Below are 26,932 nucleotides of genomic sequence, written 5' to 3'. Positions count from 1 at the left end.
TAGAATGGCAGGTTGTTTCTGAGGCACTGACCTTTGCACTTTGGTACTGACCATCTGCCTCTTCTCACTAAAATTAACCAAGCTAGTAGGTGGCATGATGGAACAGTGGTTAGCTCTGCTGCCTCATAGCGTCAGGGACCTGGGCTCAATTCTGACTTTGGGTGACTGTTTGTGTGGAGTTTTCACATTCTCCCCGTGCCCGTGTGGGTTTGCTCCAGTTTCCTCCCACAGTCTAAAAGACATGCTGGTTAGGTGCATTGGCCATGCCAAATTCTCCCTCAGTGTACCCGAAGAGGCACCGGAATGTGGTGAGTAGGGGATTTTCACATTGCAATTAACTTCATTGCAATATTAATGGAATTCTACTTGTGACTAATAAATAAGCTTTAACTTTAATCAGTGGGATAAGATCTTAAGATATGGAATTAGGCCATTTGGCTCACCGAGTCTGCTCCTCCGTTCAATCATGGCTGATAAATTTCTCAATCCCATTCTCCCGCCTTTAAGTGAAATTAGAAATGATTTGAATGCGATCCAGTTAAAAATTCCTTATAATGAAGAGTCGGAAGGATGATTCAATCGTAGCTTTCTACAATGATTTACTGACTCAAATGCTGTTAAGTTCAATTAGTTAGGTGCAGGTCTCTTATTCACACCATATTACTCTGGTTTCAAAAAGATACGCCAGATGACTAAAATTTGCCTGGTTCAATGTGCTGTTCAGCAAATTATTAAGGCACATTTCAAAAACAGCACCACCTGAAACCCAGTGATTGGAAAAATGTGTGGTCATCAGGTGAATTTCTCCCTATCCACCTTCTTTTTTCAGTTCACAGTTTAGTGCTTGAACATATCTGTTGAGTTGGAGGGTCCAGAGTGATGATTGTGACGTCCTTTTCCAGGTTCCTCCTCTTTTTCTTCAGTTTGTAATACATGAAGGTGAGCAGCCCACTTAGCAGGAAGATCCCAGCAATCAGCGCGTAGAAGCTCCCATAAATCAGGAACTGGAGAGTAAACGAGGCAAATATTGTTTACAATCCAATAAAACACCATGGCGATAATCAAGAGAAATGGGGGGAAACCTGGTGCTATTCTTTGCAATGTGATTAGAGAGTTTATGATACTTAAGGAAAGGGCAGGTTGTTATCTGTTATCTGGCTTGGCTCTTTCCGTCAGTGACATTTGTCTGGATTTAATTGGAACTCTGAACTGTTAAAGTATATATCATCCAATGCTGTTCATTGCCATTGAATAAAAAGCTTTATTAAGGGCTGATTATAATCTCTTTAAAATGAGATCAATGGAGGGAAAAAATCCATTGCTGCACAAAATCTCTTAGGCTTTTCAAAATTCTGGAATACATCAATTCTACATCAACCTTGCGTCAGATCATTTTGTCTCTTTCTAGTACATTACTTTTCCCATCTTTTGAATTAAATCTTCCCTTTGTAAAGAACAAGAAAGAAAGAACAAAGAACAGTACAGCATAGGACCAGCCCTTTTGGCCCACAAAGTCTGTGCCGACACAGATGCCTCTCTCATCTAATATTTTCTTGCTTCTACACGGTTTATATCCATCTATTCCCTGCCTATTCATGTATTTAGCCAGATGCCTCTTGAACATTGTTATAGAATCTGCCCTCCTCTGGCAGCACATTCCAGGCATTCACCACCCTCTGTGTGAAAAACTTGCCCCTTACATCGCTTTTAATCTTTCCCCCTCTCATTTTCAACCTATGCCCCTGAGGAATTGACCCTTCAACCCTGGGAAAAAGACTCTGACTATCCTCTCTATTCAAGCTTGTCATAATCTTGTAAACCTCTATCAGGCCACCCTCATCCTCTGACACTCCAATGAAAACAATCCAAGTTTGTTCGACCTTTCTTCATAATCCATATTGTCCAAATCAGGCAACATCCTGGTAAATCTCTTCTGCATTGTTCCAATGCATCAAATCCTTCCAGTAGTATGGCAACCAGAATTGTACACAACACTCCACAATGCAAGACTAACCAAAGTCTTATACAGCTGCAACATGACTTTCCAATTCCTATACTCAATGCCCCAACTATTGAAGGCCAGCATGCCACACGCCTGAGATCCCCTCAGGGAACTGTGGATCTGCACACCTAGATGGAGGGGTAGGATTTGGCAGGAAGATGGGGTGAACTACTTTGGGGGAGGGCCCCTGTACAGGAAGCACCCTCTCAGCCCACCAAATGGCTGCTAGGTTTTACCTCAATTAGTTCAAGGGCAGGTAGGCTGCTCAATGCCGTAGCTACCCTCCACCAGTGGAATGGATAGGCAATGGGCAGAGTGCTCCAACCTTGGCACTCTGTTAGCCAGACAATTCCAATTTTCTTTAAGCCGGGGTTTCCAGTCTAAACCTCTGACTGTTTAATGTAGGCAACTTGAGATACAAATTGAAAATACCCAGAACTGCGCACCCCCTCCCAGTTTCTGGCACAATCGACAACTCCTGGGCCGTGCTTCAAACTGAGAAGGTTCTGGTGACTTAACAGAAGTTTTCAAGAAGGTGAGAGGTTTTGATATTCCCTCTGGTGAGAGGGTCAAGAACTTCAGTTCACAGATTCAAAGTCATTGGCAAAGGATCTAAAGTGAAGCAAAGGCGACTGTTTTTCACCCATAGAGTTGTTGCGAATAGTCTACCTGAACAGGTGATGGAAGCTTCTTCTAGAAATGACGTTAAAAATTAACCTGACAAATACCTGAAGACGAAGAACATAGGGTTACTGATAAATCGGGAATCTGGGACTAAGTGTAATGATTCTTTCAAAGGTCTAGCAAAGGTATGATGGGCTGAATGGACTCCACCTAAGTTTCTATGATTGATAAAAGTAATCATGTTAGAAGCATTCAGTAAGTCATTGATAAAGAGTCTGATCAGTTCATCAGGACTTTGTTGGGGAAAAGATGATGACAATGTTATAAGAAGGTTACCTGCTTAATAATGTCCAGACCCAAACCTCTTGAATCGACGACAATAACGGTCAGGATGGTCTGTAGTATTAATGCCAGGCAGTTGTTTACTCCAAACATTAAAGCATAACGTTCCATGCAAAGGTTAGATGCAATATTGAATCTGAGAATCAAAAAAGAATTATGCACCATATAGAGTTCAAAATTGCCAATGAGTTCTGTAAAAAATCAAAAAACATTTTAAGTTGATCACAAATTAATTTTTGCTGAAATTAAATTTGAATAATAAAATTCCTAATTTTCAATTTGTGGTTTCTCAAAGCAGATATACAGGAGGACACACAAAATATAGATGGCGAAAATCAGGGTTTTATGTATGTGCTGACCATAATAGTGTCTTAGGGATTTTTAAATGTTAAATATTAAAACTATAGAAATTAAGTAAAAGCAAGCTGTACAATAACAGTTTAACTCTTGACCGCATTTTGAGACAATGGCCAGGAGGTCACTTCACCAGAAAAGAAAGCCAGGTGGAATTTCCTCTTTGCTGCCAGGGAAAAGCACAAAATGAAAAATCTACCAAGGAGGTTCACGGACTGTTCACAGAACCTGTTGGATTCTTATTAGATTCAAACTTAGTCTCCTGAGAAGATTGCCAGCATTAATTATCGCCATACCGCCCAGTTTAATGTAACCCACACCAAAGAAGGTGATGGCACCTATACTATTGTGCCTGAATGTTTTTTTTAATTTTGAAACCTGTTTAAAATAAGTTTAAAGCACTTTGTTCTTTGTAGAACTGTTTAAAGCATTTATTTATTGTATTTACTGCTTTAAGAATTCTGAGGGAGTGGTTAGCAGGCAGTTGTGGGCCATCAGCTTTAATTATCAAGTGGCCACACGGTGAAACCTTCCATTGTTTGCTGGAGCAGACGAGTGAAGGAGCAGAGAGAGAGCTAAGATTTTACCTGTTAAAAACCTGTTTAAAATAAGTTTAAAGCACTTTGTTCTTTGTAGAACTGTTTAAAGCATTTATTTATTGTATTTACTGCTTTAAGAATTCTGAGGGAGTGGTTAGCAGGCAGTTGTGGGACATCAGCTTTAAATCAGCGCCAGGTTTAAAAGGAGGCCTGGTGTAGACAGCGGGCAGCGTCTGAGCGGGCAGCGGAGTGAGGGGGAAGCAGAGTGAGCTATTAGGGCTTAATATCAAAAAGGGCTGGAAGGAAAAAAGGCCAGGTGAGTTCGTTTGAAAAACAAGGAAAAAAAAACAAAAAAATTTTTTTCAAAACTACTACAGTGAATAATGGAGGGGCATGTGATGTGTGGTTTCTGTATGATGTGGGAACTGGTGGACTCCAGGGTCCATCCCAGTGACCATATCTGCAGTAAGTGCAGGTTGCTGGAGGAGCTCCAGCTCAAGGTGGATGAGCTGGCCTCTGAGCTACAGACACTGAGGCTCATCAAGGGGAGAGAGGGTGCCATTGTCAATGGGGTGCAAGTGACATCCACCCCCCCTAGACTGGCTAACTCTAAGGGTCAGGGACAAGAGGGGGCTGCTGGGAGGAGGAAGGGGGGTGAGGAGTGGAGGCCTCAGCCTCTTAATCTGCATAACAGGTTTGAGGTTCTTGCTTCCAGGCTGGACGAGAACGAGGCAGGTGAGGTTGGTGAGCAAACTGCACACGATACAGTGCTGCAGCAGGACATAGGCAAAGAGAGGGGGAAAAGGAACGTAGTAGTGATTGGGGATAGTGGGGTGAAGGGTATTGACACTGTCCTTTGTCACAATGACAAAGTGCACAGAAGGGTGTGTTGTCTGCCTGGTGCTCGGGTCCGGGATGTCACATCTGGGCTGCAGAGGAATCTGGAGTGGGAGGGTGAGAATCCGGTCGTTGTGGTTCATGTGGGTGCCGGCAACGTAAGCAAAATGCAGACCGAGGATCTGGGGAGGGAGTATGAAAAGCTGGGAATGGAATTAAAAAGTAGAACCGACAAGGTGGTTATCTCTGGGCTACTGCCTGAACCGAGTGCAGACGGGCGTAGGGTTGACAGGATTAAGGAAGTGAATGGGTGGCTCAGGGATTGGTGTGGGAGGAATGGGTTTGAATTTATGGGGAATTGGCACCAGTATTGGGGTAGGTGGGACCTGTTCGGGCGGGATGGGGTTGGTCTGAACCGTGCTGGGACCAGAGTGCTGGCGAATCGAGTAAAGAGGACTGTAGACAGGGCTTTAAACTAATTAGGGGGGGGAGGGTGCGAGGGTAGGTGATGTTACGAGGTCTAAAGTTAAGGAGAGGGTACAGGTAAGGGAAGAGGCCGAGGATGTCCCAATAATAGAGGGAGTAGGGGGCGTGAGTATGGTTGGTGGCGTTCCGGCAAATAGGGTCCAAGTGAAGGCTGGGATGAAAGCGCTTTATCTGAATGCACGAAGCATTCGGAATAAAGTGGATGAGCCGGTGGCGCAGATCGACACAAATGGATACGATCTGGTGGCCATTACAGAGACGTGGCCGCAGGGTGACAGGGACTGGGAGCTGAATGTACAGGGCTATCAAGTGTTTAGGAAGGATAGGCAGGAGGGAAAAGGGGGGTGCGTAGCTCTGCTGATTAAGGATAGCATCACGGTGGTAGCAAGGGATGATATTGGAGCCAAGGAGCAGAGGGTGGAATCGTTGTGGGTGGAGATTAGGAACAGCAAAGGGAGGAAGACGCTGGTGGGTGTCGTCTATAGGCCCCCGAATAATGATCTGGAGGTGGGGCGGGCTGTTAACGCGCAAATAAGTGCGGCGTGCAGGAATGGGACGGCCGTAGTTATGGGGGATTTCAATCTGCATATTGATTGGTCGACCCATGTTGGACACGGGGGGCTCGAGGAAGAGTTCTTGGAATGCTGCCGGGATAGTTTCCTCGAACTGTGTGTGTTGGAGCCGACGAGGGAGCGAGCTATCTTGGATCTGGTGCTATGTAATGAGGCGGGTAGAATTAGGGACCTTGTGGTGAAGGATCCTCTTGGGGAGAGTGATCATTGTATGGTGGAGTTTCTGGTGCAGATGGAGGAGGAGAAAGTGGGTTCCCGGTCACGCGTCCTTTGTTTGAATAGAGGGGAGTACGGTAGGATGAGAGAAGAATTGGCGAATGTGGACTGGGGGAGCGCGTTGGAGGGAGGGTCTGTTGAGGAGCAGTGGAGGATCTTTAAGGAGATCTTTCTTGGTGCTCAGCGGAAATTTATTCCGATGGTCAAAAAGGATAGTAGGAGGAGAGGTAATAAGCCGTGGATAACGAAGGAGGTGAAGGGAAGTGTTAAACTAAAAGTGGAGGAATTTAGAGTAGCTAAGAGTAGTGGGCGAGAAGAGGATTGGGAGAGGTTTAAATGTCAACAAAGATTGACAAAGAAGTTGATAAAGAAGGGTAGGAGAAACTATGAAGCTGGGCTAGCGCTTAATATAAAAAAGGATAGCAAGAGTTTTTATAAATATATAAAAAGGAAGAGGCTGGCTAGGGTGAATGTTGGTCCTTTAGAGGATGAGAAAGGGGACCTAGTGGTAGGGGATGGGGATATGGCTAAGGTATTGAATAACTTTTTTGTTTCTGTCTTCACGGAGGAGGACGTGAATAATTTGCCGGGTGTTAGCGATGGAAAGGTGGTAGGTGGTAGGGTCTTAATGACTTTACTGTTACTAGAGAGGTGGTGCTCGACAGACTGGAGGGGCTTTTTGTGGACAAGTCCCCAGGACCGGATGGAAGGCATCCGAGGGTTCTGAAAGAAATGGCGGAGATGATAGTGGATGCCTTGGTGGTTATTTTCCAGACGTCGCTGGATTCCGGGGAAGTGCCGGATGATTGGAAAACGGCTAATGTTACGCCGTTGTTTAAGAAGGGTGCCAGGCAAAAGGCGGGGAATTATAGGCCGGTTAGTTTAACGTCTGTGGTAGGTAAAATGTTAGAATCTGTCATTAAGGAGGAAATTGCGAGGCATCTTGAAGGGAATTGCTTGATAGAGCAGACGCAGCACGGTTTCGTTAAAGGGAAGTCGTGTCTGACAAATTTACTGGAGTTCTACGAGGATGTGTCTAGGGCGGTGGATAGAGGAGGGGCGGTGGATAGAGGAGAGCCTGTGGATGTGGTCTTTCTGGATTTTCAGAAGGCGTTTGACAAAGTACCTCACAAGAGGTTATTGCAGAAGGTCAAGGGACATGGAGTTGGGGGTAGGGTGTTAGCGTGGATAGAGGATTGGTTGTCAAATAGGAGGCAGAGAGTGGGGGTCAATGGGTGCTATTCGGATTGGCGGATGGTGACTAGTGGAGCGCCCCAGGGGTCGGTGCTGGGGCCTCAGCTTTTTACCATTTATATAGATGATCTGGAGGAGGGAACCGAGTGTAGGGTGTCGAAATTTGCTGATGACACCAAGATTGGGGGAACGGCAAATTGTGTGGAGGGTGTGGAGAGTCTGCAGAAGGATCTAGATAGGCTGGGCGAATGGGCCAGGAAATGGCAAATGGAATTTAATGTTGGCAAGTGTGAGGTGGTCCACTTTGGTAGGAAGAATGGTAGGAAGGACTATTACTTACGGGGCGAAAAACTGCAGCAGGCGACGGTGCAGAGGGACCTCGGTGTCCTTGTGCATGAGTCGCAAAAACCCAGCTTGCAGGTGCAGCAGGTGGTCAGGAAGGCGAATGGGATGCTGGCCTTCATAGCGAGGGGGATTGAATATAAAAGTAGGGAGGTCTTGCTGCAGCTGTATAGGGCATTGGTGAGGCCGCAGCTGGAGTACTGTGTGCATTTTTGGGCGCCGCACCTGCGCAAAGATATTTTGGCCTTGGAGGGAGTGCAGAGGAGGTTCACTAGGCTGATGCCGGAGTTGAGGGGGTTGAGCTATGAGGAGAGGCTGAATAAACTGGGCTTGTACTCGTTAGAGTTTAGAAGAATGAGGGGAGATCTCATTGAGACGTATAAGATGATGAATGGGATGGATAGGATAGAGGTGGAAAGACTCTTCCCGCTCAAAAAAGACAGTAGGACTAGGGGGCACAGCCTCAAGATAAAAGGGGGGCGGTTTAGAACGGAGTTGAGGAGGAACTTCTTCACTCAAAGGGTGGTGAATCTCTGGAATTCTCTGCCCGTTGAAGTGGTGGAGGCTGCCTCGCTAAATATTTTTAAGACGCGGGTTGATGGGTTTTTGATAAGAGAGGGGATTAAGGGTTATGGGGAGAGGGTGGGAAAGTGGAACTGAGCAGCGACAGATCAGCCATGATCTTATTGAATGGCGGGGCAGGCTCGAAGGGCTAGATGGCCTACTCCTGCTCCTATTTCTTATGTTCTTATGTTCTTAAGAGATCAGAATGTGACAGATTCTAAGGACATATTGTACAGATACAAAGACAGTTCCTTTTTTTAATTTTTTATAACTTATTCTAATATTTTGCATCTAAATATTTCCAAGAGCTCTCTTCTAATGAGGTCATCATTTTAGATTTGGACGAGAGGTCATAGTCTTAGGATAAGCATGAGCAAATTTAAAGCAGAGTTGAGGATAAACTACTTCTCCCAAAGGGTTGTGAATCCTGTGGAATTTGCTACCCCAATGTGCAGTGGATATTGGGACAGTGAGTAAATTTAAGAAGGAGTTAGACAGATTTTTAATTGGTAATGGGTTGAAGGGTTATGGGGAGAAGGCAGAAAAATGGGGATGAGGAGTATATCAGGCATGATCGAAAGGCAGAACGGACTCAATGAGCTGAATGGTCAACTTCTGCTCCTCTACCTTATTTGATTGCAAAGGTAACAATAGTGTAACATGGGTGTTAAGTCATGAGAAAGGAGGAAAATCAGATTGTGAACTTTACAACTCCAAGCACTGTATTCTGAACAGTGAGGTCTGATAGCTGGTGGTTCTGTCTGTACTCTCAGCTAAGGAGCAGTGTCCCACATTGAAGGAGGGAATGAAAAATAACATAAAGATGGGGTGGGAGGAAAATTTATGGTTAGAAACCTTAGCAGCACTCACGTGGTTACAGTAATAAGCAGCATGTAAGAGGCTTTGAATATCATGTAACCAGCATAGCAAACCCAAATGTTATCTGTATTGCCCATCATGAATACAGAGGCACTGCTAACTGCAGAAAAGATTCCCAGCACTAGTTCTCCCCAGACGGACCAGTCCAGCTTTACATAACCAACACCAAAGGAGGTTATGGCACCTATAAACAGTGAAGAAAAACAAAATCAAATCTCCAGCCGCTGTTGTACAGCAATTACCGACGTGTATATTGAAATGTATGCATTTGTTACAAACACAACTGCATTAAATATCTATCCAATAATATTATTCAGAGTAATTTCTAACCTTGTGCTTTAAGATTTGGTTTCAGATTTCTGTCCGTGGCCTTATAGGAAATTTTCTATTATCCTTCATGACCCTATGATTGTTCATATCTAGAGTACTCAAAGATGGTGGGCAGGATTTTCCAGCCATGCTTGCTCTGAATCTGGAAAAACCTGCCTGAAGCCAGCAGACCTTTCCATGGTTCACCCCTCGCCCGCAATGATTCCCATGACCGGCGGAACAGGAAAGTTCTCTCCAGTGTCTTAACTCAAAAATGATCTAAAATTTGGAATAACTAGATTCCTATCAAATCCTAATCCTGCAGGTGCAGACATGATGGGCCAAATAGCTTCCTTCTGTGCTGTAATATTTCTGTGATTCTGTGGTAGTGGAATAGTTTGTTTTATTCATTACGGTTCTAGTTGGTGTGCTATTGTTGAAAAGTTTAAGCCCATTAAATAATTTGGCCCATTTAAAATTATGCAGCAACTATATTCAAGTACCGAAACCCCAAAGATTCTAACCAACCTTGATAGACAAGTCTGAATGAAATTTGCACCAAAAATGCAAACCTGCGTCCAATTTATGTTCCTACTCCAAACCTAACCATTCTAGCCCGTAATCTAGGATGTATAGAATTTGTGACCATCTTTAGACCTTTGTTTTCCTTTCACCAAAATTGGACCACTGCATGAACATTTACCTCTCCACCACCCTCATTAAAAATTATTCAGTTGATCCTCATCAAGTTGATTTGAGCATTCCAATTTCATTGTAATTTTGTGAGATCAGGAATATCCCTTCCTTTGCACAGAGTGCAGAAGACTTACCCCTTGACATGCAATGGCACTAACATTACTGAATCCTTCATTATCAACATCATGGTGTTTCCCATTGACCAAATCTGAAATAAACTAGCCGTACGAATATTGTGCCTATAAGAGCAAGTTAGAGGCTAGGAATCCTGTGGTAAGTAACTCATTTCTTGATTCATCAAAGCCTGTTCACAATTTATAAGGTCCAAATCAGGAGTGCAATGGAATACTCCATTTGCCTTGAGGACTGCAGCTCCAACAACACTCAGGAAGCTTCACACCATCAGCACAAAGCAACCCATTTGATTGACAACCCATTTACAACATTCACCGCCTCTACCACTAATGCACAGTGGTAGCATTGTGTGCCATCTACAAGATACGTTACAGGAAATCACTTCAGGCAGCACCTTCCAAAATCATGACTGGTACCATCTGCAGACACATGGAAATACCACCACCTGGAAGCTCCCCTCAAGGCCACTGGCCATCCTGACTTGGAAGCATATCGCAATTCCTCCGCTGTTGCTGGGTCAAAATTCTGAAACTCTCTTTCTAAAAGCACAAATGGACTGCAGCAGTTCAAAGAGGCACCCACCGACGCCTTCTCAAGAACAATTGGGGATGGGTAGTACATACTGACCTAGTCAGTGATGCTCACAACCCATAAATGAATATAAAAAGGGACTGATGAACCTGTCATCCGTATTAGGGTGTGCAAAACACCAAATGGCCTTGAAAGGTTCTTTGACAAGCCTTCCATTATGCAGCACTTTTTCATGGTGTTTAGTGTAAGTCACTCATTCAATAAATATTCTATCTGACAGGATAACAAATTCTTTATTTTATTGGTTGAAAGCCATCCTCCTTAAGCAAGAAGCAAGATTAGGTTCTTAATATCTAACTGACTTCTGATAAGCAACAAAATTCCCTTTCATTTCCCTTGTTACATAGAACATAAATGTTTCTGAAGGTATCTGTTAAATGTATGTAACATCTAAATGATATTGCAGAAACAGTTATATTGCTGTATTGCAGTAACAATTTTTAAGGTCATACAGATTAAGAAAGATAGCATACTTTGCACTGGAAAAACTAAATGTCTTTAAGATAATATAAGAATAATCACAAAGGTCATAATGAACCAATACCTAAGCCAGTCTTGACAGTTTGGTATCAAATGAACCAGAGGTCAATATTGTGTTGAATGACATTTTTTTAATGGTGGAAGGGAACTACTTTTGATTTGCGATAGTTTTAGTGAGGTGAGGTATGTTAGTAAGTAATTCTATACACGGAGGAACCTGTTTATATTCTAGTCTTGGTGGGAAACTGTTTTCTAGTGTAAACAGGGATATGTCAGTGCCATCTGATAGTTCTAGTATGCTTACTTCTTCAGTAAATTTATTGGGTACCTTCTGTGTCCTCCTGTGGTTTTAGTTTATGGAGGGATGTGTCCATATTCAGAAGAATTTTAATATAGGTTCAGATTTATCTGTGTTATTTGGTTTTTGCATGTGTGAAAATCTATCGTTGCTCTCTGTCAGTGATTTAGTTTGTAGCAGTCTGTATGTTCTCTGGCAGTTTTAGGGCTATTGCCATTCTGTTAGTTGCATCTTTTATTAAGAATATAAGAACATAAGAACTAGGAGGAGGAGTAAGCCATCTGGCCCCTCGAGCTTGATCCACTATTCAATAAGATCATTGCTGATCTTTTTGTGAACTCAGCTCCACTTCCCTGCCCGCACATCATAACTCTTAATTCCTCTACTGTTCAAAAATTTATCTATCCTTGCCTTAAAAACATTCAATGAGGTATCTTCAACTGCTTCACTAGGCAGGGAATTCCATAGATTCATAAACCTTTGGGTGTAGAAGTTCCTCCTCAACTCAGTCCTAAACCCGCTCCCCCTATTCATTTGTGGGGCATAGGTGTTGCCGGCTGGCCAGCATTTATTGCCCGGCTCGCCTCGATCTTATCCCCCTTCCCCACAGCCCTGATCTACCAATCCCCTCCCACCGGCAGCCCCAACATCCCCCCCCCAGCAGGCTGACTCCCTCCCCCACCTCAATGGCCAGCCCCAACTGCTGGCCTCCCTTTCTCTGTCAGTCAGCCCAAATGCAGAGCGGCAGTGGGACCACACCCCCCCCCAGCTCCACTGATTACCTCCAGAGGCCCTGCTCATTAGGCCCCACCCCCATTAGGCCATGCCCCCTTAGCACTGCCTGATGCCCAGTGGGCAAGGCCAAGGTGCTCCCAGGCATTGTCACTTTGCCCCTTGGCCAGTACCAGGGGGCCCAAGCTGTCAAAGGTCAGGAGGTACCTGTCCCAGCACCCGACCCTCTGGGAGACATTGATTGCCCCTCTCCCTTCACTCCAGAGGGGTTGGGCCACCAACTGCCTGCAAGTCGGGAGCTATACTAAATCCTGCTGAAGCGAACCGGTCCTGGTGGCGGGGGGAGGTGCTAGTGGGCCCAGAGACTTCAATCCCAGGCCTGCTAATCATGTATCAAAGACATCTAAAAGACTGATTTCCATAATTTATTCAGCTGCGTGCTGATTTTTGGTGCAGAGCTGATGGCATTGGAAATCTGCTGCTTGGAGACTTGCAAAGATTGTGACGCCCTGCCTGCGAAATTACCACTACAAAAGCAGCACAAATGGCTGGGAGAATCGCCCCCAATACATAAATGCAATGCATTGCAGTTGGATAGGATGGATCAGTGTTCTTTTGGAATTTTGGTGTGAGTGAAGATCTCGCTCCTTTTTGTAATAGTTTCGTGAAATTGAAAGAAAATGCGTACAATGTTGTGAATATTAACGGTAGGCCAGATGATTGGGAAAATTTTAGAAACCTACAAAGTTTGATAAAAAAGAAATTAGGAAATGAGAAAAAAAATGAACAAAAATATAAAAACAGACAATAGGTGTTTCTACAAGTATATAAAAAGGGAATTGTAATGATGTTAACGAGTCCCACGATGCGGACCTCTTAAAATATGAGCTCCCAGATTGAGGTATTAATGGCTTGTTCAATCAGGGAGCCCTGTAGGTGTATCAAAGGTGGAGTGTCAGGATTACTGGGTTTATACTCTGTACAAGTAAGTACCTGTCTGAGTATTGCTTACTTTGTAAATAAATCTAAGTTTGGTGAAGGGACACTAGTTTTGAAGGAGTTATTTCAAGAGTAACTATAATAAAAAATAACAGAAAATGAGGTTTGGGAATTAATAGGAAAAGAGGAAAATGTGGAGACTTTGAACAGGTATTTTCATCGAATCATAGAATCATACTGTGTAGAAGGAGGCCATTCAGCTCATTGTGTCTGCACCGGCCACAATCCCACCCAGGCCCTATCCCCATAATCCCATGCATTTATCCTAGCTAGACCCCCTGACAATAAGGGGCAATTTAGCTTAGCCAATCCATCTAACCCGCATATCTTTGGACTGTGGGAGGAAACTGGAGCAACCAGAGGAAACCCACGCAGACACAGGGAGAATGTGCAAACTCTGCACTGACAATGACCCAAGCCGGGAATCAAACCTGGGTCCTTGGCGCTGTAAGGCAGCAGTGCTAACCACTTTTGTATCTATCTTCAAGTTGGGAGACAGAAAAATCCCAAGCACAGTAAAAAAATCAAGGTAAAAGGAAAGGAGAGAAAAGAAACATACTTAGAGAACTAATGAGGCTAAAGATTGATAGCTTCCCTGGACCTGATACTCTGCATGCTGGGGTCTTAAAAGAAGTGTATTTATAGATATGGATATATTGGGTGGGATTTTCCATGCAACGTGTGTATTTTTAAAATTTTTTGCACTTTATATACTTACTGAGTTCTAGATACCCTGTAGAGGGAATACACTATTATATCTCCCACTTAAAGCAATTTGAGGTGCACAATCACATAGGCAAGAGAAATAGCAGACACTGTTCATTGAGTGGCTACAGCAAATTATGGGACTTTGTGTTTTAGAAAATACTGTTTTCCATTTAATATTTAGGATCATGGAACCAAATATCAAAAATCATACCTGTAAGAGTTGCCACTGCCTCTACAGCACCATTATAAATGGAGAAGTTCTTAGATGGTTCGATATGGTCCCAGAGCACTTGAACATAATTGAAAATTTGGTAATAGCCACAAGTAGCTATGGCCCACCACAAAGACCAATAAAGCAGGTTTCTTGATGAGTAACAAGTCTTAAAATCAGTCCAAAGCTGAAGAATTGCCTTTAGAAAAGTTGTTTTCTGTTTTATCCTCAGGGAGTCATCAACAGCTGATTGTTTCCTTTCAAGGAAGACTAGGTTTGTAGAGGATCCTTGTATGTTTCCCTTAAGGTTCAAGGAGCCATTAGAAGTGTTTGATTTTGTTGTCTCATTTGAAGATTTAGCTGAACTTTGGAAGATTATGCTTTTCTTGGGCATGGGTAGAAAAAATGAGGTTATCAAGGCTACAGTAACTGATCCCAATGAAATGACATTTAGATAGAAATAGGAGACAGCTTCTAGAGAAATTAAAAGTTGTGCCAATGTCGCTCCCACTGTGTAACCTGTCAAAGTAATGCTCCGGCAGTAGCTAGTCACTTTCTGGTAGTGTTCAGCATTAACAACACTATAAATATAAGCGTAGTAGGCTACTTCTGTAGCTGATACAAGACCAGTGTTGAACTGAAGATACTGCATAGCTGCCATTCCGTTTGCAAAGAGTAGCAATATATAGTCAACCACAAGAGCGGCACCTTGTATAATGATGATAGGTTTGTATCGTAGGTAGTCAGTGAACAAGAAGACTGGGATCAACATTGCCAAGAATGAATACGTCCATATGGGAAACAACTGGTTCGTAACCTGACCAAAAGAGAAATTAGTATCAATTTACTTGGATTTTGACCACAAGGTGACTTCTTGCAAGCTGTGCCCAGCTTATCTTCTATTCTATCTTTTACTGTCATTCTATGCTTCTAAAACTTTATTCTAATTCTTTTAAACTTTCTAACAATGCTTTAATTTGATCTTTTCTATCAGACTTTTGAATGGACCTACCTCGCATTAAATTGATCTTCCTCTACACCCTAGCTATGACTGTAACATTACATTCTGCACTCTTTCCTTTCCTTCTCTATGAATGGTGTGCTTTATCTGTATAGCATGCAAGAAACAATACTTTTCACTGAATACCAACACATGTGACAATAATAAATCAAACCAAATCAATCAATAAGTTCTAGTTTTAAGCTAGGGTATTAGCTATATTTGGATAGGATTCCATTGACATATTTATCACAGATACAATGAGGGAGGTATAGGGCACAATTTATATTCCATAAATTGGCAAGTGACTCAGTTGTTAATGCTCCAGGATTCATGCCAACAACATATGCTGGAATTTTACTGCCCTGGCTGCTGTGGGAATTGGAGAGGGGCAGACCATGGAAAGGTCTGCTGACCTCGGGCAGGAATTTACAGTTTTGGGATGAGCGAGGCCATAAAATCCTGCCTGTCATCTGGGGCACCAGTGCAGTAGTGAAAGAATGCTGCAGTGTCAGAGGTACAGTCTTTAATTAGATGTTAAATCAAGAACCCATCTACTTTCTTAGGGGGAGAAGCCAAGTAGGGGAGCCGGGGAGATAGATCTGATAATGTGGACAACATATTCCTCTCACTTAACATCACTAAGACAGACTATCTGGTCATTATCACCTTGCTGTTCGTGAGAGTTTGCCCTATGTAAATCAGCTGCTTTATTTCCTACGTGATAACACTGCAAAAGTATTCCATTGGCCATACAGCTATTTGAGATACGTAGCAGACTTTCTTTCTAATTCATTTTTTTGTTATATACAAATTATGGTAAGCACAAATGGAATACAATTACATAATGCTCCTCAACATGCATTTTATTTTAACAACATCGTGGCCACAAGTAAAATTATAAGGGTTTGAATATTAAATATAAACTAAAGTCCTCCATGGCATGGAGACAAGTCACTTGAATATTTTCAAATAGGTTCTCTTTATAACCTGATTGATAAAGAGCATTAAAACAAATATCTGAGATGATATCAATATAACGGTTTCACCATCCTTTCCACATAGATGGGGCAGAATATTCCCCAAAAAGTGTCATAACGGCGAGAGAAGGGAGTCCTCTGCACCAGTCTTTTGTGCATATTCTGGATCGCAATCTTTTGAAGTTCAGTAATTTTTCTGGATAGCTGGGAGCTTTGTGTCAGTGTGGGGGGAGGCCGTATGGGAGGACAAGCCAAACATGCTGGGGAACCTGGCTTGGGAGCACTCAGCTGCATTTGCTAGGATGCCCTGATCTACTAGCAAAATAGGAGATGCCCTTCTAAATCCCATGGACATTGGGTCTAACCTCTCACCTTCATCGGCAGCATGTTTTCCCTCCACACCAATATGGGTTGCCAGTATCGGGGCTTCAGGATTCTCCCGATGATTATGGCAGACCCCTAACATGTCCCATTGCCCCCTCCCAATCATGACCTTCTTCGCGGTCCACTCCTGCACAATCCCCCCTCATAGGCTGCCTGTGCATAAGCACCCATCATAGCTCCTTGTTCATTGGTACCTTTCATAGCCCCTCCATGCTGATATGCTTCATGCCCTTGCTGGGTGCAAAGTGATTCACGCCAATAAAAAGAGATCGGGAAGATAGCAATCGGGGCAAATTGGATTTTTGGCCTCACGCTATTTTCCTGACACCAATTGACAGGCGTGATGAGTTAGTAAGATGGCACCTGTGTTGTTTGTTTGCAATGAAGACACTGAATGAATTTAAAACCTATAACACGGCAATTAGAAATAAAAGAGATTCTGCATGTCGAAGGCACAATGATGTCATGGCATACAGAATGTGTGAAAGCACGCTGACATGTTAGTCTTGGCTTCAGTGGTAGCATTCTCACCTCTGAAGGATGTAGATTGAAGCCTCACTCCAGAGACTTGAACAGCTAATCCAGGCTGACACTTCAGTGTAGTACTGAACAAGTGCTGTACTGTCAGAGGACCAATCTCTCTGCTGAGATATTGGACGTCTCAAGAAATTATTTCACAAACAGCTTCTTCCCTGCTGCTGTCAGACTTTTCACTTATTAGCTATTTTTTCTCCTCACTCTATCGGTAATTGCAACACCATATTCTGCACACTTCCTTTCTTTCTGCCCTACGTACCCTATGAAAAGTATGTTTTGTCTGCAGCGTGCAAGAAACAATACTTTTCACTGTATACCATTACATGTGACAATAATAATTAAATCAAATCACAAACCCATTACACACTAAATATACATATGAATTATTATTATTTTATTGTTGTTTATGGGAGCTTGCTGTTTGCAAATTGGCTGCTGTGTTTCCTACATTGTAACAGTGACTACATTTTGTAAGTATAATATTAACTGTGGAGTATTTTGGAACATTTTGACATTGTGAAAGGAGTTAGAGACATGTAAGTTATTTATTTCTTTTATCATAGAGTTATGCATGCTGAATGTAAGAGATATCTTTGGGGGGGGGAGTCTTTCAGGTCAAACCAAGTAAACAAGATATCTTTGGAAACCAAAGGAAAACTGTACTAGTGCTCAAAGTTTGAACTTATCTACACAAATATTCCTCATAAGATAAAAATAATTTAAAATCACATGCACTTTGAATGAAACATGAGATAGTGAAACACAAACATTCAATTAGATTTTGTTTTGTGCTCGAACGTTCTGAATGCATACCTGTTCAATTGTGAAATTTTTGTATGCTCCAACTAAATATGGTGTCAGAAAGGGTTCCGCAGGTTTCATTGTTGCAAAAAATCCAAACGTGCACAAGACTACTGTGGGATAAACCCATTCCTTATCTCTTACTGTTTTCCAGCAATCCATAACTCTGCAGTTTGTAGAATCACAATTCTATGAAATGTCACTCATCGCCAATTCCTGTTCATCTGTCTGTTGCAGTTCAGCATTGTAAGAAAACTACCTGTATTTTTGACGGAATGGATTTGGAAGTGATTCAACTATCTGGATTGCAATACCCCACTGAATTGTTTGATTGGTTGCCTCACCTTGTAATATTATCATAATATGAGTTTAATGCTGATTGGACTGGAACTTTGCTCTCTTTGTAATCACTATATTATTTTATATGATTTTATGACTTTGAAGATAATGCCACTTACCTTTACATCAATTTTCTGATGTTATTGACCTATTCAGGGCTTTTTGTTATGGGACTGAGAATGATGATGAAACAAAAGTGTAGAACATGACTAAAATACATAAAGAACGTAAAGAAAAATGTAACATGCAGAAAGATAGAAAAGGGCTACGAGAAGATTGGCAGACTCTGCTAGAGTTTTTGTTTAATCAACTTCAATGTAGATTCGCTTTAAGTCAATGGGGAACAAGTCTGTTAGTAATTATAATGAAGTGTTTTAAATACTTTGTAGTTTTAAAGATACATGTAATATCTTTAATTAATCCATACATATAAATATATCTTCTACACATTTTTAGAAATTAAACAAAGAAACTTTGATGCACAGTTACAGAGTGCCCCTTTAATACCAAACATATATTAGATACATTCCTGTTGGAATCACAAGGCCATAAATGAAACTTAATTGCTTCATCAGATACCTTATCAGAAACAACTGATACAGGGGTGAATTTTAATGAAGCTGCCTTCAACAGTTTCTATACTAAACAGAGTCAGATAGATACTAGTACTTTATCTAACGAAAGACTTATGGTAGGGGACTTAGTGGGAACTGACAAGAATTAATGGTAATACAATGATACCTCTTGAAACTATAGATAATGATAAGAAGCTCAGTCACTGAATTGCAAAGCAATTCATGCATGAGTTTCATTATGTTGGCAATAACCAAAACTTCCCAGGGGTATAATTGGGAAATATCCTGAAGGCAAGATGAATTGACCACATCCCATAGAGATTCAGTTAACTTCACTGACAAGGCCATAAAATGCTAACAGCTTTTGTAGGCCCCCTTTATCAATTAAAGATGCCCATGTGAGACTGTTTTAGTGAAGATGCTTTGTGAGGCTGCTATCAAAAATAGAGACATGATGTCAGACTAAAAGACTAGAGGACAGGCTTAGGGATGATATATTGGGGTACCCATGAGGTATCATGATCTTATAGATCAGGGTGGTTCAGTATTTTTTTCTATTGGATCAATACATAAAGTATGTCATTTGTAACACTTTTGATTGGGTTGTGAGCTGCAGAGCTCGAAGGGCTAGATGGCCTACTCCTGCTCCTATTTCTTATGTTCTTATGTTCTTATGTTCTAAACCAGGATGATTTTCTTTGTCCGTTGGAGTGGTGTCTTGACCCATTGTGTCAGTAACTGACTCCCTTGCTAGCAAGTAAAATAAAGATAATCTGTCAGTTAAGTATCTTGTGCTAATGTGTATTTGCGTCAAAGTCAAACTTGGATGTCGAGATTTCAACACACGGTTGAGAGTGAAAGCAACATCATCACACATTTAGAATCATAAAATCCCTACAGTGCAGAAGGAGGTCATTTGGCCCATCTGGTCCTCACCTACTCTCTGACACAGCATATTACCTTGGCCTCATCCCCATAACCCCACATATTTATCCCCCTAACCTATACATCTTGGGGCACAAAGGAGCAATTTAGCATGGCCTAATCAACCTAACCTGCACATCCTTAAGAATAAAATGATATGAATCAATGCAAATCATTGTGTGTAATCCATCCTATCGAATGTTCTCCTATTCTCCTATTTTCTCCTATTCCTCCACAAACTGCACTTATGAAAGTGGGTGTGTGATCAGAAAAGATGGACCAGGCGAGAACTTGTTTATCTGATAGAGAGAAGATTGAAAGGTGATTGAATAGAGGTCTTTAAGATCATGAAAGGATTTGATTAGGTATTAACTGGGAGATGTTTTTGCTTGCAGTTGAAGCCAGAATAGGGACCATAAAAATGAAATGGATAATAAATTCAATAGAGTACTCAGGAGAAACCTCTTTCCCTGAGACAAGTTAGAATGTAGAATTTTTTTACCATCCTGGCTGAGCACTTGGGGGAGAAAGAAATCGAAGAATATGTTGATGCTATTATATGAAGAAGAATGGGAAGAGGTTCATATGGCATGTATCTATTGGACTGGAAGGTCTACTTTTGCACTGCAACTACATTTTGTGTTGGCCAGATAAGCTCAGATGCTTAGGATCGTGGGGCCAACAGCACAGGCTTAATTCCTGTACTGGTTGAGGTAGTTGTTGGGGCCCTACCTCTTCTCCTTGCCCAGTGTGCTATCATGACACCATTGAGCAATGCTTAGCAATCCTTGGATACGAAGAATGCTACATGAAGAGGGAGAAAGAACTATTGCTAATATATTAAACAATTAAAGCAGTTTTAATTGAAAGATGAGACTAATAAAATGACTAATTATAGGAAGTTGATTATCTCCTTTATTATGACATTCAATTGTTGCTCTGTAGCTGATGCTGTATACATGAATTACTTGTTAGTAAATGCAGGATGCACATTTTCTGGCTCATGTTCAGATTTTGATTAATTTAGGTACTGATTGATTCTGTGAGGTTATCCACTTTGGCAGGAATAATAGTGGGAAGGACCACTACTTACAGGGCAAAAAGCTGCAGCATGCTATGGTGCAGAGGGACCTGGGGGTCCTTGTGCATGAGTCGCAAAAACCCAGCCTGCAGGTGCAGCAGGTGGTCAGGAAGGCAAATGGGATGCTGGCCTTCATAGCGAGGGGGATTGAATATAAAAGTAGGGAGGTCTTGCTGCAACTGTACAGGGCACTGGTGAGGCCGCAGCTGGAGTACTGTGTGCAGTTTTGGGTGCCGCACTTGCGCAAGGATATTTTGGCCTTGGAAGGAGTGCAGAGGAGGTTCACGAGGCTGATACTGGAGTTGAGGGGGTTGAGCTATGAAGAGAGGCTGAATAGACTGGGCTTGTACTCGTTAGAGTTTAGAAGGATGAGGGGGGATCTTATTGAGACATATAAGATGATGAAAGGGATGGATAGGGTAGAGGTGGAGAGATTCTTCCCACTCAGAAAGGACAGCAGGACTAAAGGGCACAGCCTCAAGATAAGGGGGGAGCAGTTTAGAACCGAGTTGAGGAGGAACTTCTTCATTCAAAGGGTGGTGAATCTCTGGAATTCTCTGCCCGTTGAAGTGGTGGAGGCTACCTCGCTAAATATATTTAAGATGTGGGTAGATAGGTTTTTGGTAGGCAAGGGAATTAAGCATTATGGGGAGAAAGCGGGAAAGTGGAACTGAGCCACTTCAGATCAGCCATGATCTTATTGAATGGCGCGGCAGGCTTGAAGGGCTAGATGGCCTACTCCTGCTCCTATTTCTTATGTTCTTATGTTCTTATAGATTTGATTGTTTCTTCAGCTCACATATTTCTAAAAGATTGTAGTTCAAGCCATTATTGTTACATATCAATTAATTCACACAAACTTTGTTTGGTAGCAGAAGCAATGAAAACTTCTTTCAACGACATCATCACCATTTCTTTTCATATTCTTTATTGGTTTTGTGCATTTATTGAGATGAAAGAAACCATTAGTGGTTAGTAATGCAAATAATATTCTGCCAAGTGGCACCAAAGTGACAGTTTAAGAACATAAGAAATAGGAGCAGGAGTAGGCCATCTAGCCCTTCGAGCCTGCCCCGCCATTCAATAAGATCATGGCTGATCTGTTGTGGCTCAGTTCCACTTTCCCGCCCTCTCCCCATAACCCTTAATCCCCTCTCTTATCAAGAACCCATCAACCCGCTTCTTAAAAATATTTAGCGAGGCAGCCTCCACCACTTCAACGGGCAGAGAATTCCAGAGATTCACCACCCTTTGAGTGAAGAAGTTCCTCCTCAACTCTGTTCTAAACCGCCTCCCCTTTATCTTGAGGCTGTGCCCCCTAGTCCTACTGTCTTTTTTGAGCGGGAAGAGTCTCTCCACCTCTATCCTATCCATCCCATTCATCATCTTATACGTCTCAATGAGATCTCCCCTCATTCTTCTAAACTCTAACGAGTACAAGCCTAGTTTATTCAGCCTCTCCTCATAGCTCAATCCCCTCAACTCCGGTATCAGCCTAGTAAACCTCCTCTGCACTCCCTCCAGGGCCAAAATATCCTTGCGCAGGTGCGGCGCCCAAAACTGCACACAGTACTCCAGCTGCGGCCTCACCAATGCCCTATACAGCTGCAGCAAGACCTCCCTACTTTTATATTCAATCCCCCTCGCTATGAAGGCCAGCATCCCATTCGCCTTCCTGACCACCTGCTGCACCTGCAAGCTGGGTTTTTGCGACTCATGCACAAGGACCCCGAGATCCCTCTGCACCGTCGCCTGCTGCAGTTTTTCGCCACGTAAGTAATAGTCCTTCCTACCATTCTTCCTACCAAAGTGGACCACCTCACACTTGCCAACATTAAATTCCATTTGCCATTTCCTGGCCCATTCGCCCAGCCTATCTAGATCCTTCTGCAGACTCTCCACACCCTCCGCACAATTTGCCTTTCCCCCAATCTTGGTGTCATCAGCAAATTTCGACACCCTGCACTCGGTTCCCTCCTCCAGATCATCTATATAAATGGTAAAAAGCTGAGGCCCCAGCACCGACCCCTGGGGCACCCCACTAGTCACCAACCGCCAATCCGAATAGCACCCATTGACCCCCACTCTCTGCCTCCTATTTGACAACCAATCCTCTATCCACGCTAACACCCTACCCCCAACTCCATGTCCCCTGACCTTCTGCAATAACCTCTTGTGAGGTACCTTGCACAGATGGTTGCTATGGCAAATAAAAATGTTACACTATGAAAGCAAATGTGCTGTAATGAGGCTATGCCTAAATTGCATTAAAATAATTTTACTCTGCATCAGGCTTGTAATATAAATAAATTTGGAACACTAAGTAATGATATTGTATTATTACAAGGATTGAAAGGCCTTTTTCTTATATGTTACAGACAGAGGTTGGGGGAGTGATAGGAATGACTCCCCCATCCTATCTGAGTTCTGTCAACTCACTGAAGACAGCAACTAGGATTTCATGATCTTGCTTGGGTAAGGCTTGTAAAATCCTGCCTGAGGCCAATGGAGAATTCTGTTCTATGAGTCTCGCCTGCCCTGATTCTGGGATGGGTGTGTTGGTAAAATTCCGGCCAGCGTGTCTGAACCAATGCATTTTTTGACTGTTAGGAACAAGGAAAGTAACAGATTTCTGTAAATCTTAAAAGAAATAGTTTAGTGTTCAGCACTCAAATATGCACAAACTAGAGCCAGTTCTTATCTATATATGCCATTGGGATGAACAGTTGAAATTAATCAGGCCTGATGATCTCCAAATTTGTAATAATGGAGACAGATCAACTTCAAAGATGCCCCACACACCCACAATGCCTCACCATCTTCAGAGCCCACCACTACCAACCAGGTCACCTAAGTCAGAAGGTCCTCAGTTCCAGTACCACTTTGGCACTCGAACACAAAGATCATTGCTGACACTCTAGTGTAGTACTGGACAGTGTAGTCAGAGATTACAGGACAGAAAAAGGCAGTTCAGCCCATCACGTCCATGTCAGTTGACAGTAAGTGCCACTCAGTGAATCCCATTGCCCTGCCTTTTCCCTGTAACAATTATTTTAGCCATTATCCAATTCACTTTTGAAAGTCACAATTGAATCAGCCTCCACCACCTCCACTTTGAGGCAATTCCTGCCAAATCCCAACCACTTGCTGCATAATATTCTCAACATGCCCTTTTCTAACCACTGTGTCTCCTGCCAATATGAGGCGGCCACTGACACCTATCTCTGGATGTACATTTCTTCACACGTGCAGAAACCTAAAGCTAAATCTTGCTGACAAAGCAAAACAGATGCACAAATTATAAATTGCCATTCAGAATTTAAAGGTAGATAAAACGTGAACTAGATATTTATTGATTCTTTTAAAAAAAATTGGTGCAGATGTCTTCTGTTCCTAACTTGGGCCTTATGAATCATCCGGGTACAGAGCATCAAGAAAAAATAGGGTGAGGAGGATCATGTTCCCACAATGGAGCCAGCCAATTTCTCAACCCATTTTTAATCATTGTAGCTGTGTTTCAGTAGCTTCAAAAGCAGGAACATGAAAATCTGTTCAAATTGCATTTTAAGGGAGTTTGATGTCTCCAGCTTCTCTGTACATGCTCTCTTGTTTGAAATGGGTACATGTGATGACGTCAGCCAGGCTAATGAGGTTGGCTTTCCTTATGAGAGATGAGCTACCTGATGAGTCTTAATTGATGGTTAAATCAGGAGGCTTCGCGCTCCTATTTAAAGCAGGTGTGTCAGACTCCCAGTTTGCATTCAGCAGCAAACAACCGAAGAGTTGGCTGTGTGCAGATGTATGGTGTAAATAAAATGACTTGGTGATGGGACTTTTGCCTCTGTGGAGTTATTACAGTAAATGCCACAGAAAAAGCTAAAGGAAATTGCCTAGGTGAATTTTTTTCTGAATAAGACAGCCCTTTCTGGTTCCAAAGTTCTAAAACAAAAAAGAGAAACTAAATGGATTGAATCACACTGAGTGTCATTTGCAATGATAGTGCAGAGTGAAGCAATACATATGTATCAGCAGGGAGCGCAGCTGTTGCTTGTCGGCTTAAGTCTGTATCTTTTTTTATTATTCGCTCATGGGACATGGGCGTTACTGACTAGTCAGCATTTATTACCCAGCCCTAGTTGCCCTTGGACGACGGTTGAGAGTCATAAGAACATAAGAAATAGGAGCAGGAAAAGGCCATCCAGCCCTTCGAGCCTGCCCCGCCATTCAATAAGATCATGGCTGATCTGTCGTGGCTCAGTTCCACTTTCCCGCCCTCTCCCCATAACCCTTAATCCCCTCTCTTATCAAAAACCCATCAACCCGCATCTTAAAAATATTTAGCGAGGCAGCCTCCACCACTTCAACGGGCAGAGAATTCCAGAGATTCACCACCCTTTGAGTGAAGAAGTTCCTCCTCAACTCCGTTCTAAACCGCTCCCCCTTTATCTTGAGGCTGTGCCCCCTAGTCCTGTCTTTTTTGAGCGGGAAGAGTCTCTCTACCTCTATCCTATCCATCCCATTCATCATCTTATATGTCTCAATGAGATCTCCCCTCATTCTTCTAAACTCTAACGAGTACAAGCCTAGTTTATTCAGCCTCTCCTCATAGCTCAACCCCCTCAACTCCGGTATCAGCCTAGTAAACCTCCTCTGCACTCCCTCCAAGGCCAAAATATCTTTGCGCAGGTGCGGCGCCCAAAACTGCACACAGTACTCCAGTTGCGGCCTCACCAATGCCCTATACAGCTACAGCAAGACCTCCCTACTTTTATATTCAATCCCCCTCGCTATGAAGGCTAGCATCCCATTCGCCTTCCTGACCACCTGCTGCACCTATTATATTGCTGTGGCCCTGGAGTCACATGTAGGCCTGACCAGGTAAGGATGGCAGGTTAATAATAAGAACATAAGAACATAAGAAATAGGAGCAGGAGTAGGCCATCTAGCCCTTCGAGCCTGCCCCGCCATTCAATAAGATCATGGCTGATCTGTCGTGGCTCAGTTCCACTTTCCCGCCCTCTCCCCATAACCCTTAATCCCCTCTCTTATCAAGAACCCATCAACCCGCTTCTTAAAAATATTTAGCGAGGCAGCCTCCACCACTTCAACGGGCAGAGAATTCCAGAGATTCACCACCCTTTGAGTGAAGAAGTTCCTCCTCAACTCCGTTCTAAACCGCCTCCCCTTTATCTTGAGGCTGTGCCCCCTAGTCCTACTGTCTTTTTTGAGCGGGAAGAGTCTCTCCACCTCTACCCTATCCATCCCATTCATCATCTTATACGTCTCAATGAGATCTCCCCTCATTCTTTTCTTTCCCTAAAGGACATCAGTGGACCAGATGGGTTTTTCCGACAAGCCACAATGGTTTTATGGTCATCAGTAGAGTCTTAATTTCAGATTTTAAAATCTGAAATTAAGACTCAAAATTCTAGCGTCCACTTGCGGCAGGATTTGAACCCAGGGCCCCAGAACATTAGCTGAGTTTCTGGATTAATAATCTATTAACACTAGCTGAGTTTTTGGATTAATACCATTTGGCTATCGCCTTCCCTATGATTTTCAACTCTGCTGCCAATGGGAACAGGCTCCTTTGATAACTGCCATGAAGCTTGCGTGGGGAATCACTGATTGACTTCCGTGTAGGACTCCTTAACTACAATGAGCTGCCTGGGGATTGGTAACTAACCAACCAGGTGGATTTTGAATTAGGAGCCTTGTATAAAGCAGGTCCATTATTGCTGTTGTCCCCAGTTGGGACCAGTTGTATTCACCACAGGCTTGTGTTTTTTTTTGTACTATTTTGTGCAATAAAAGCATGTCCTTTTACAGCCGACTCCTCGAGTTATCATAGTTCCTCTCTTGTCTACCTTGTCTGGACCACTTCCCACCGGAAGAAGAATTCTCCTTTTCCAAGATGGCGGCGGTGGGGGCTGGCGCCGGTGGGGGGAGAGGGAGAATATATTCTCCTTTGCCAAGATGGCGGAGGTTGCTGTGTGGGGGAATTGAAGGGACGGGAGGAGGAGGAGGGAATTCTCCTTTGCCAAGATGGCGACAGTGCGGGTTACGTAAGGGGAGGGGAGAACATATTCTCCTTTTCCAAGATGGCGGCGCTGGACCGGCTCGGAGGATGTACGCATGCGTGCTAGTGGCCATGCGTCTGCGCAGTCCGAGCGGCGGTTTGGTTGCTGGGCAACAGGAAAA

The 26,932-nt window shown here is 43.0% G+C and overlaps 1 protein-coding gene across 1 annotated transcript; it reads right to left on the bottom strand.

Moving 5' to 3' along the window:
- Positions 1 to 830: 830 nt before the first annotated feature.
- LOC145341251 (thiamine transporter 2-like) lies at positions 831 to 17,974 on the bottom strand. The gene is made up of 5 exons (XM_080186178.1): positions 17,825 to 17,974; positions 14,111 to 14,927; positions 8,943 to 9,135; positions 2,963 to 3,104; positions 831 to 1,004 (listed from the first exon to the last, which is right to left on the bottom strand). Exons 1-5 carry the CDS (start codon positions 17,972 to 17,974, stop codon positions 831 to 833), a joined length of 1,476 nt encoding a protein of 491 aa, XP_080042304.1.
- Between the last annotated feature and the right edge of the window lie 8,958 nt (positions 17,975 to 26,932).

This window comes from Carcharhinus amblyrhynchos, chromosome 3, assembly GCF_965287045.1.
Source record: "Carcharhinus amblyrhynchos chromosome 3, sCarAmb.v2.hapA, whole genome shotgun sequence".
In the NCBI taxonomy this organism is placed as follows: Eukaryota; Metazoa; Chordata; class Chondrichthyes; order Carcharhiniformes; family Carcharhinidae; genus Carcharhinus; species Carcharhinus amblyrhynchos.
This window is presented reverse-complemented; position numbering and strand designations above follow the sequence as displayed.

Bases quoted from the DNA above. Each gene is read 5' to 3' on its own strand.
- LOC145341251 (XM_080186178.1), bottom strand. From the start codon at position 17,974: ATGGATTGCTGGAAAACAGTAAGAGATAAGGAATGGGTTTATCCCACA. The intron at 14,928-17,824 runs GTATGCATTCAG...TCTTTTGGTCAG, and splicing joins AAAATTTCACAATTGAACAG to GTTACGAACCAGTTGTTTCC. The intron at 9,136-14,110 runs GTATGATTTTTG...CACTGTTTATAG, and splicing joins GGCAGTGGCAACTCTTACAG to GTGCCATAACCTCCTTTGGT.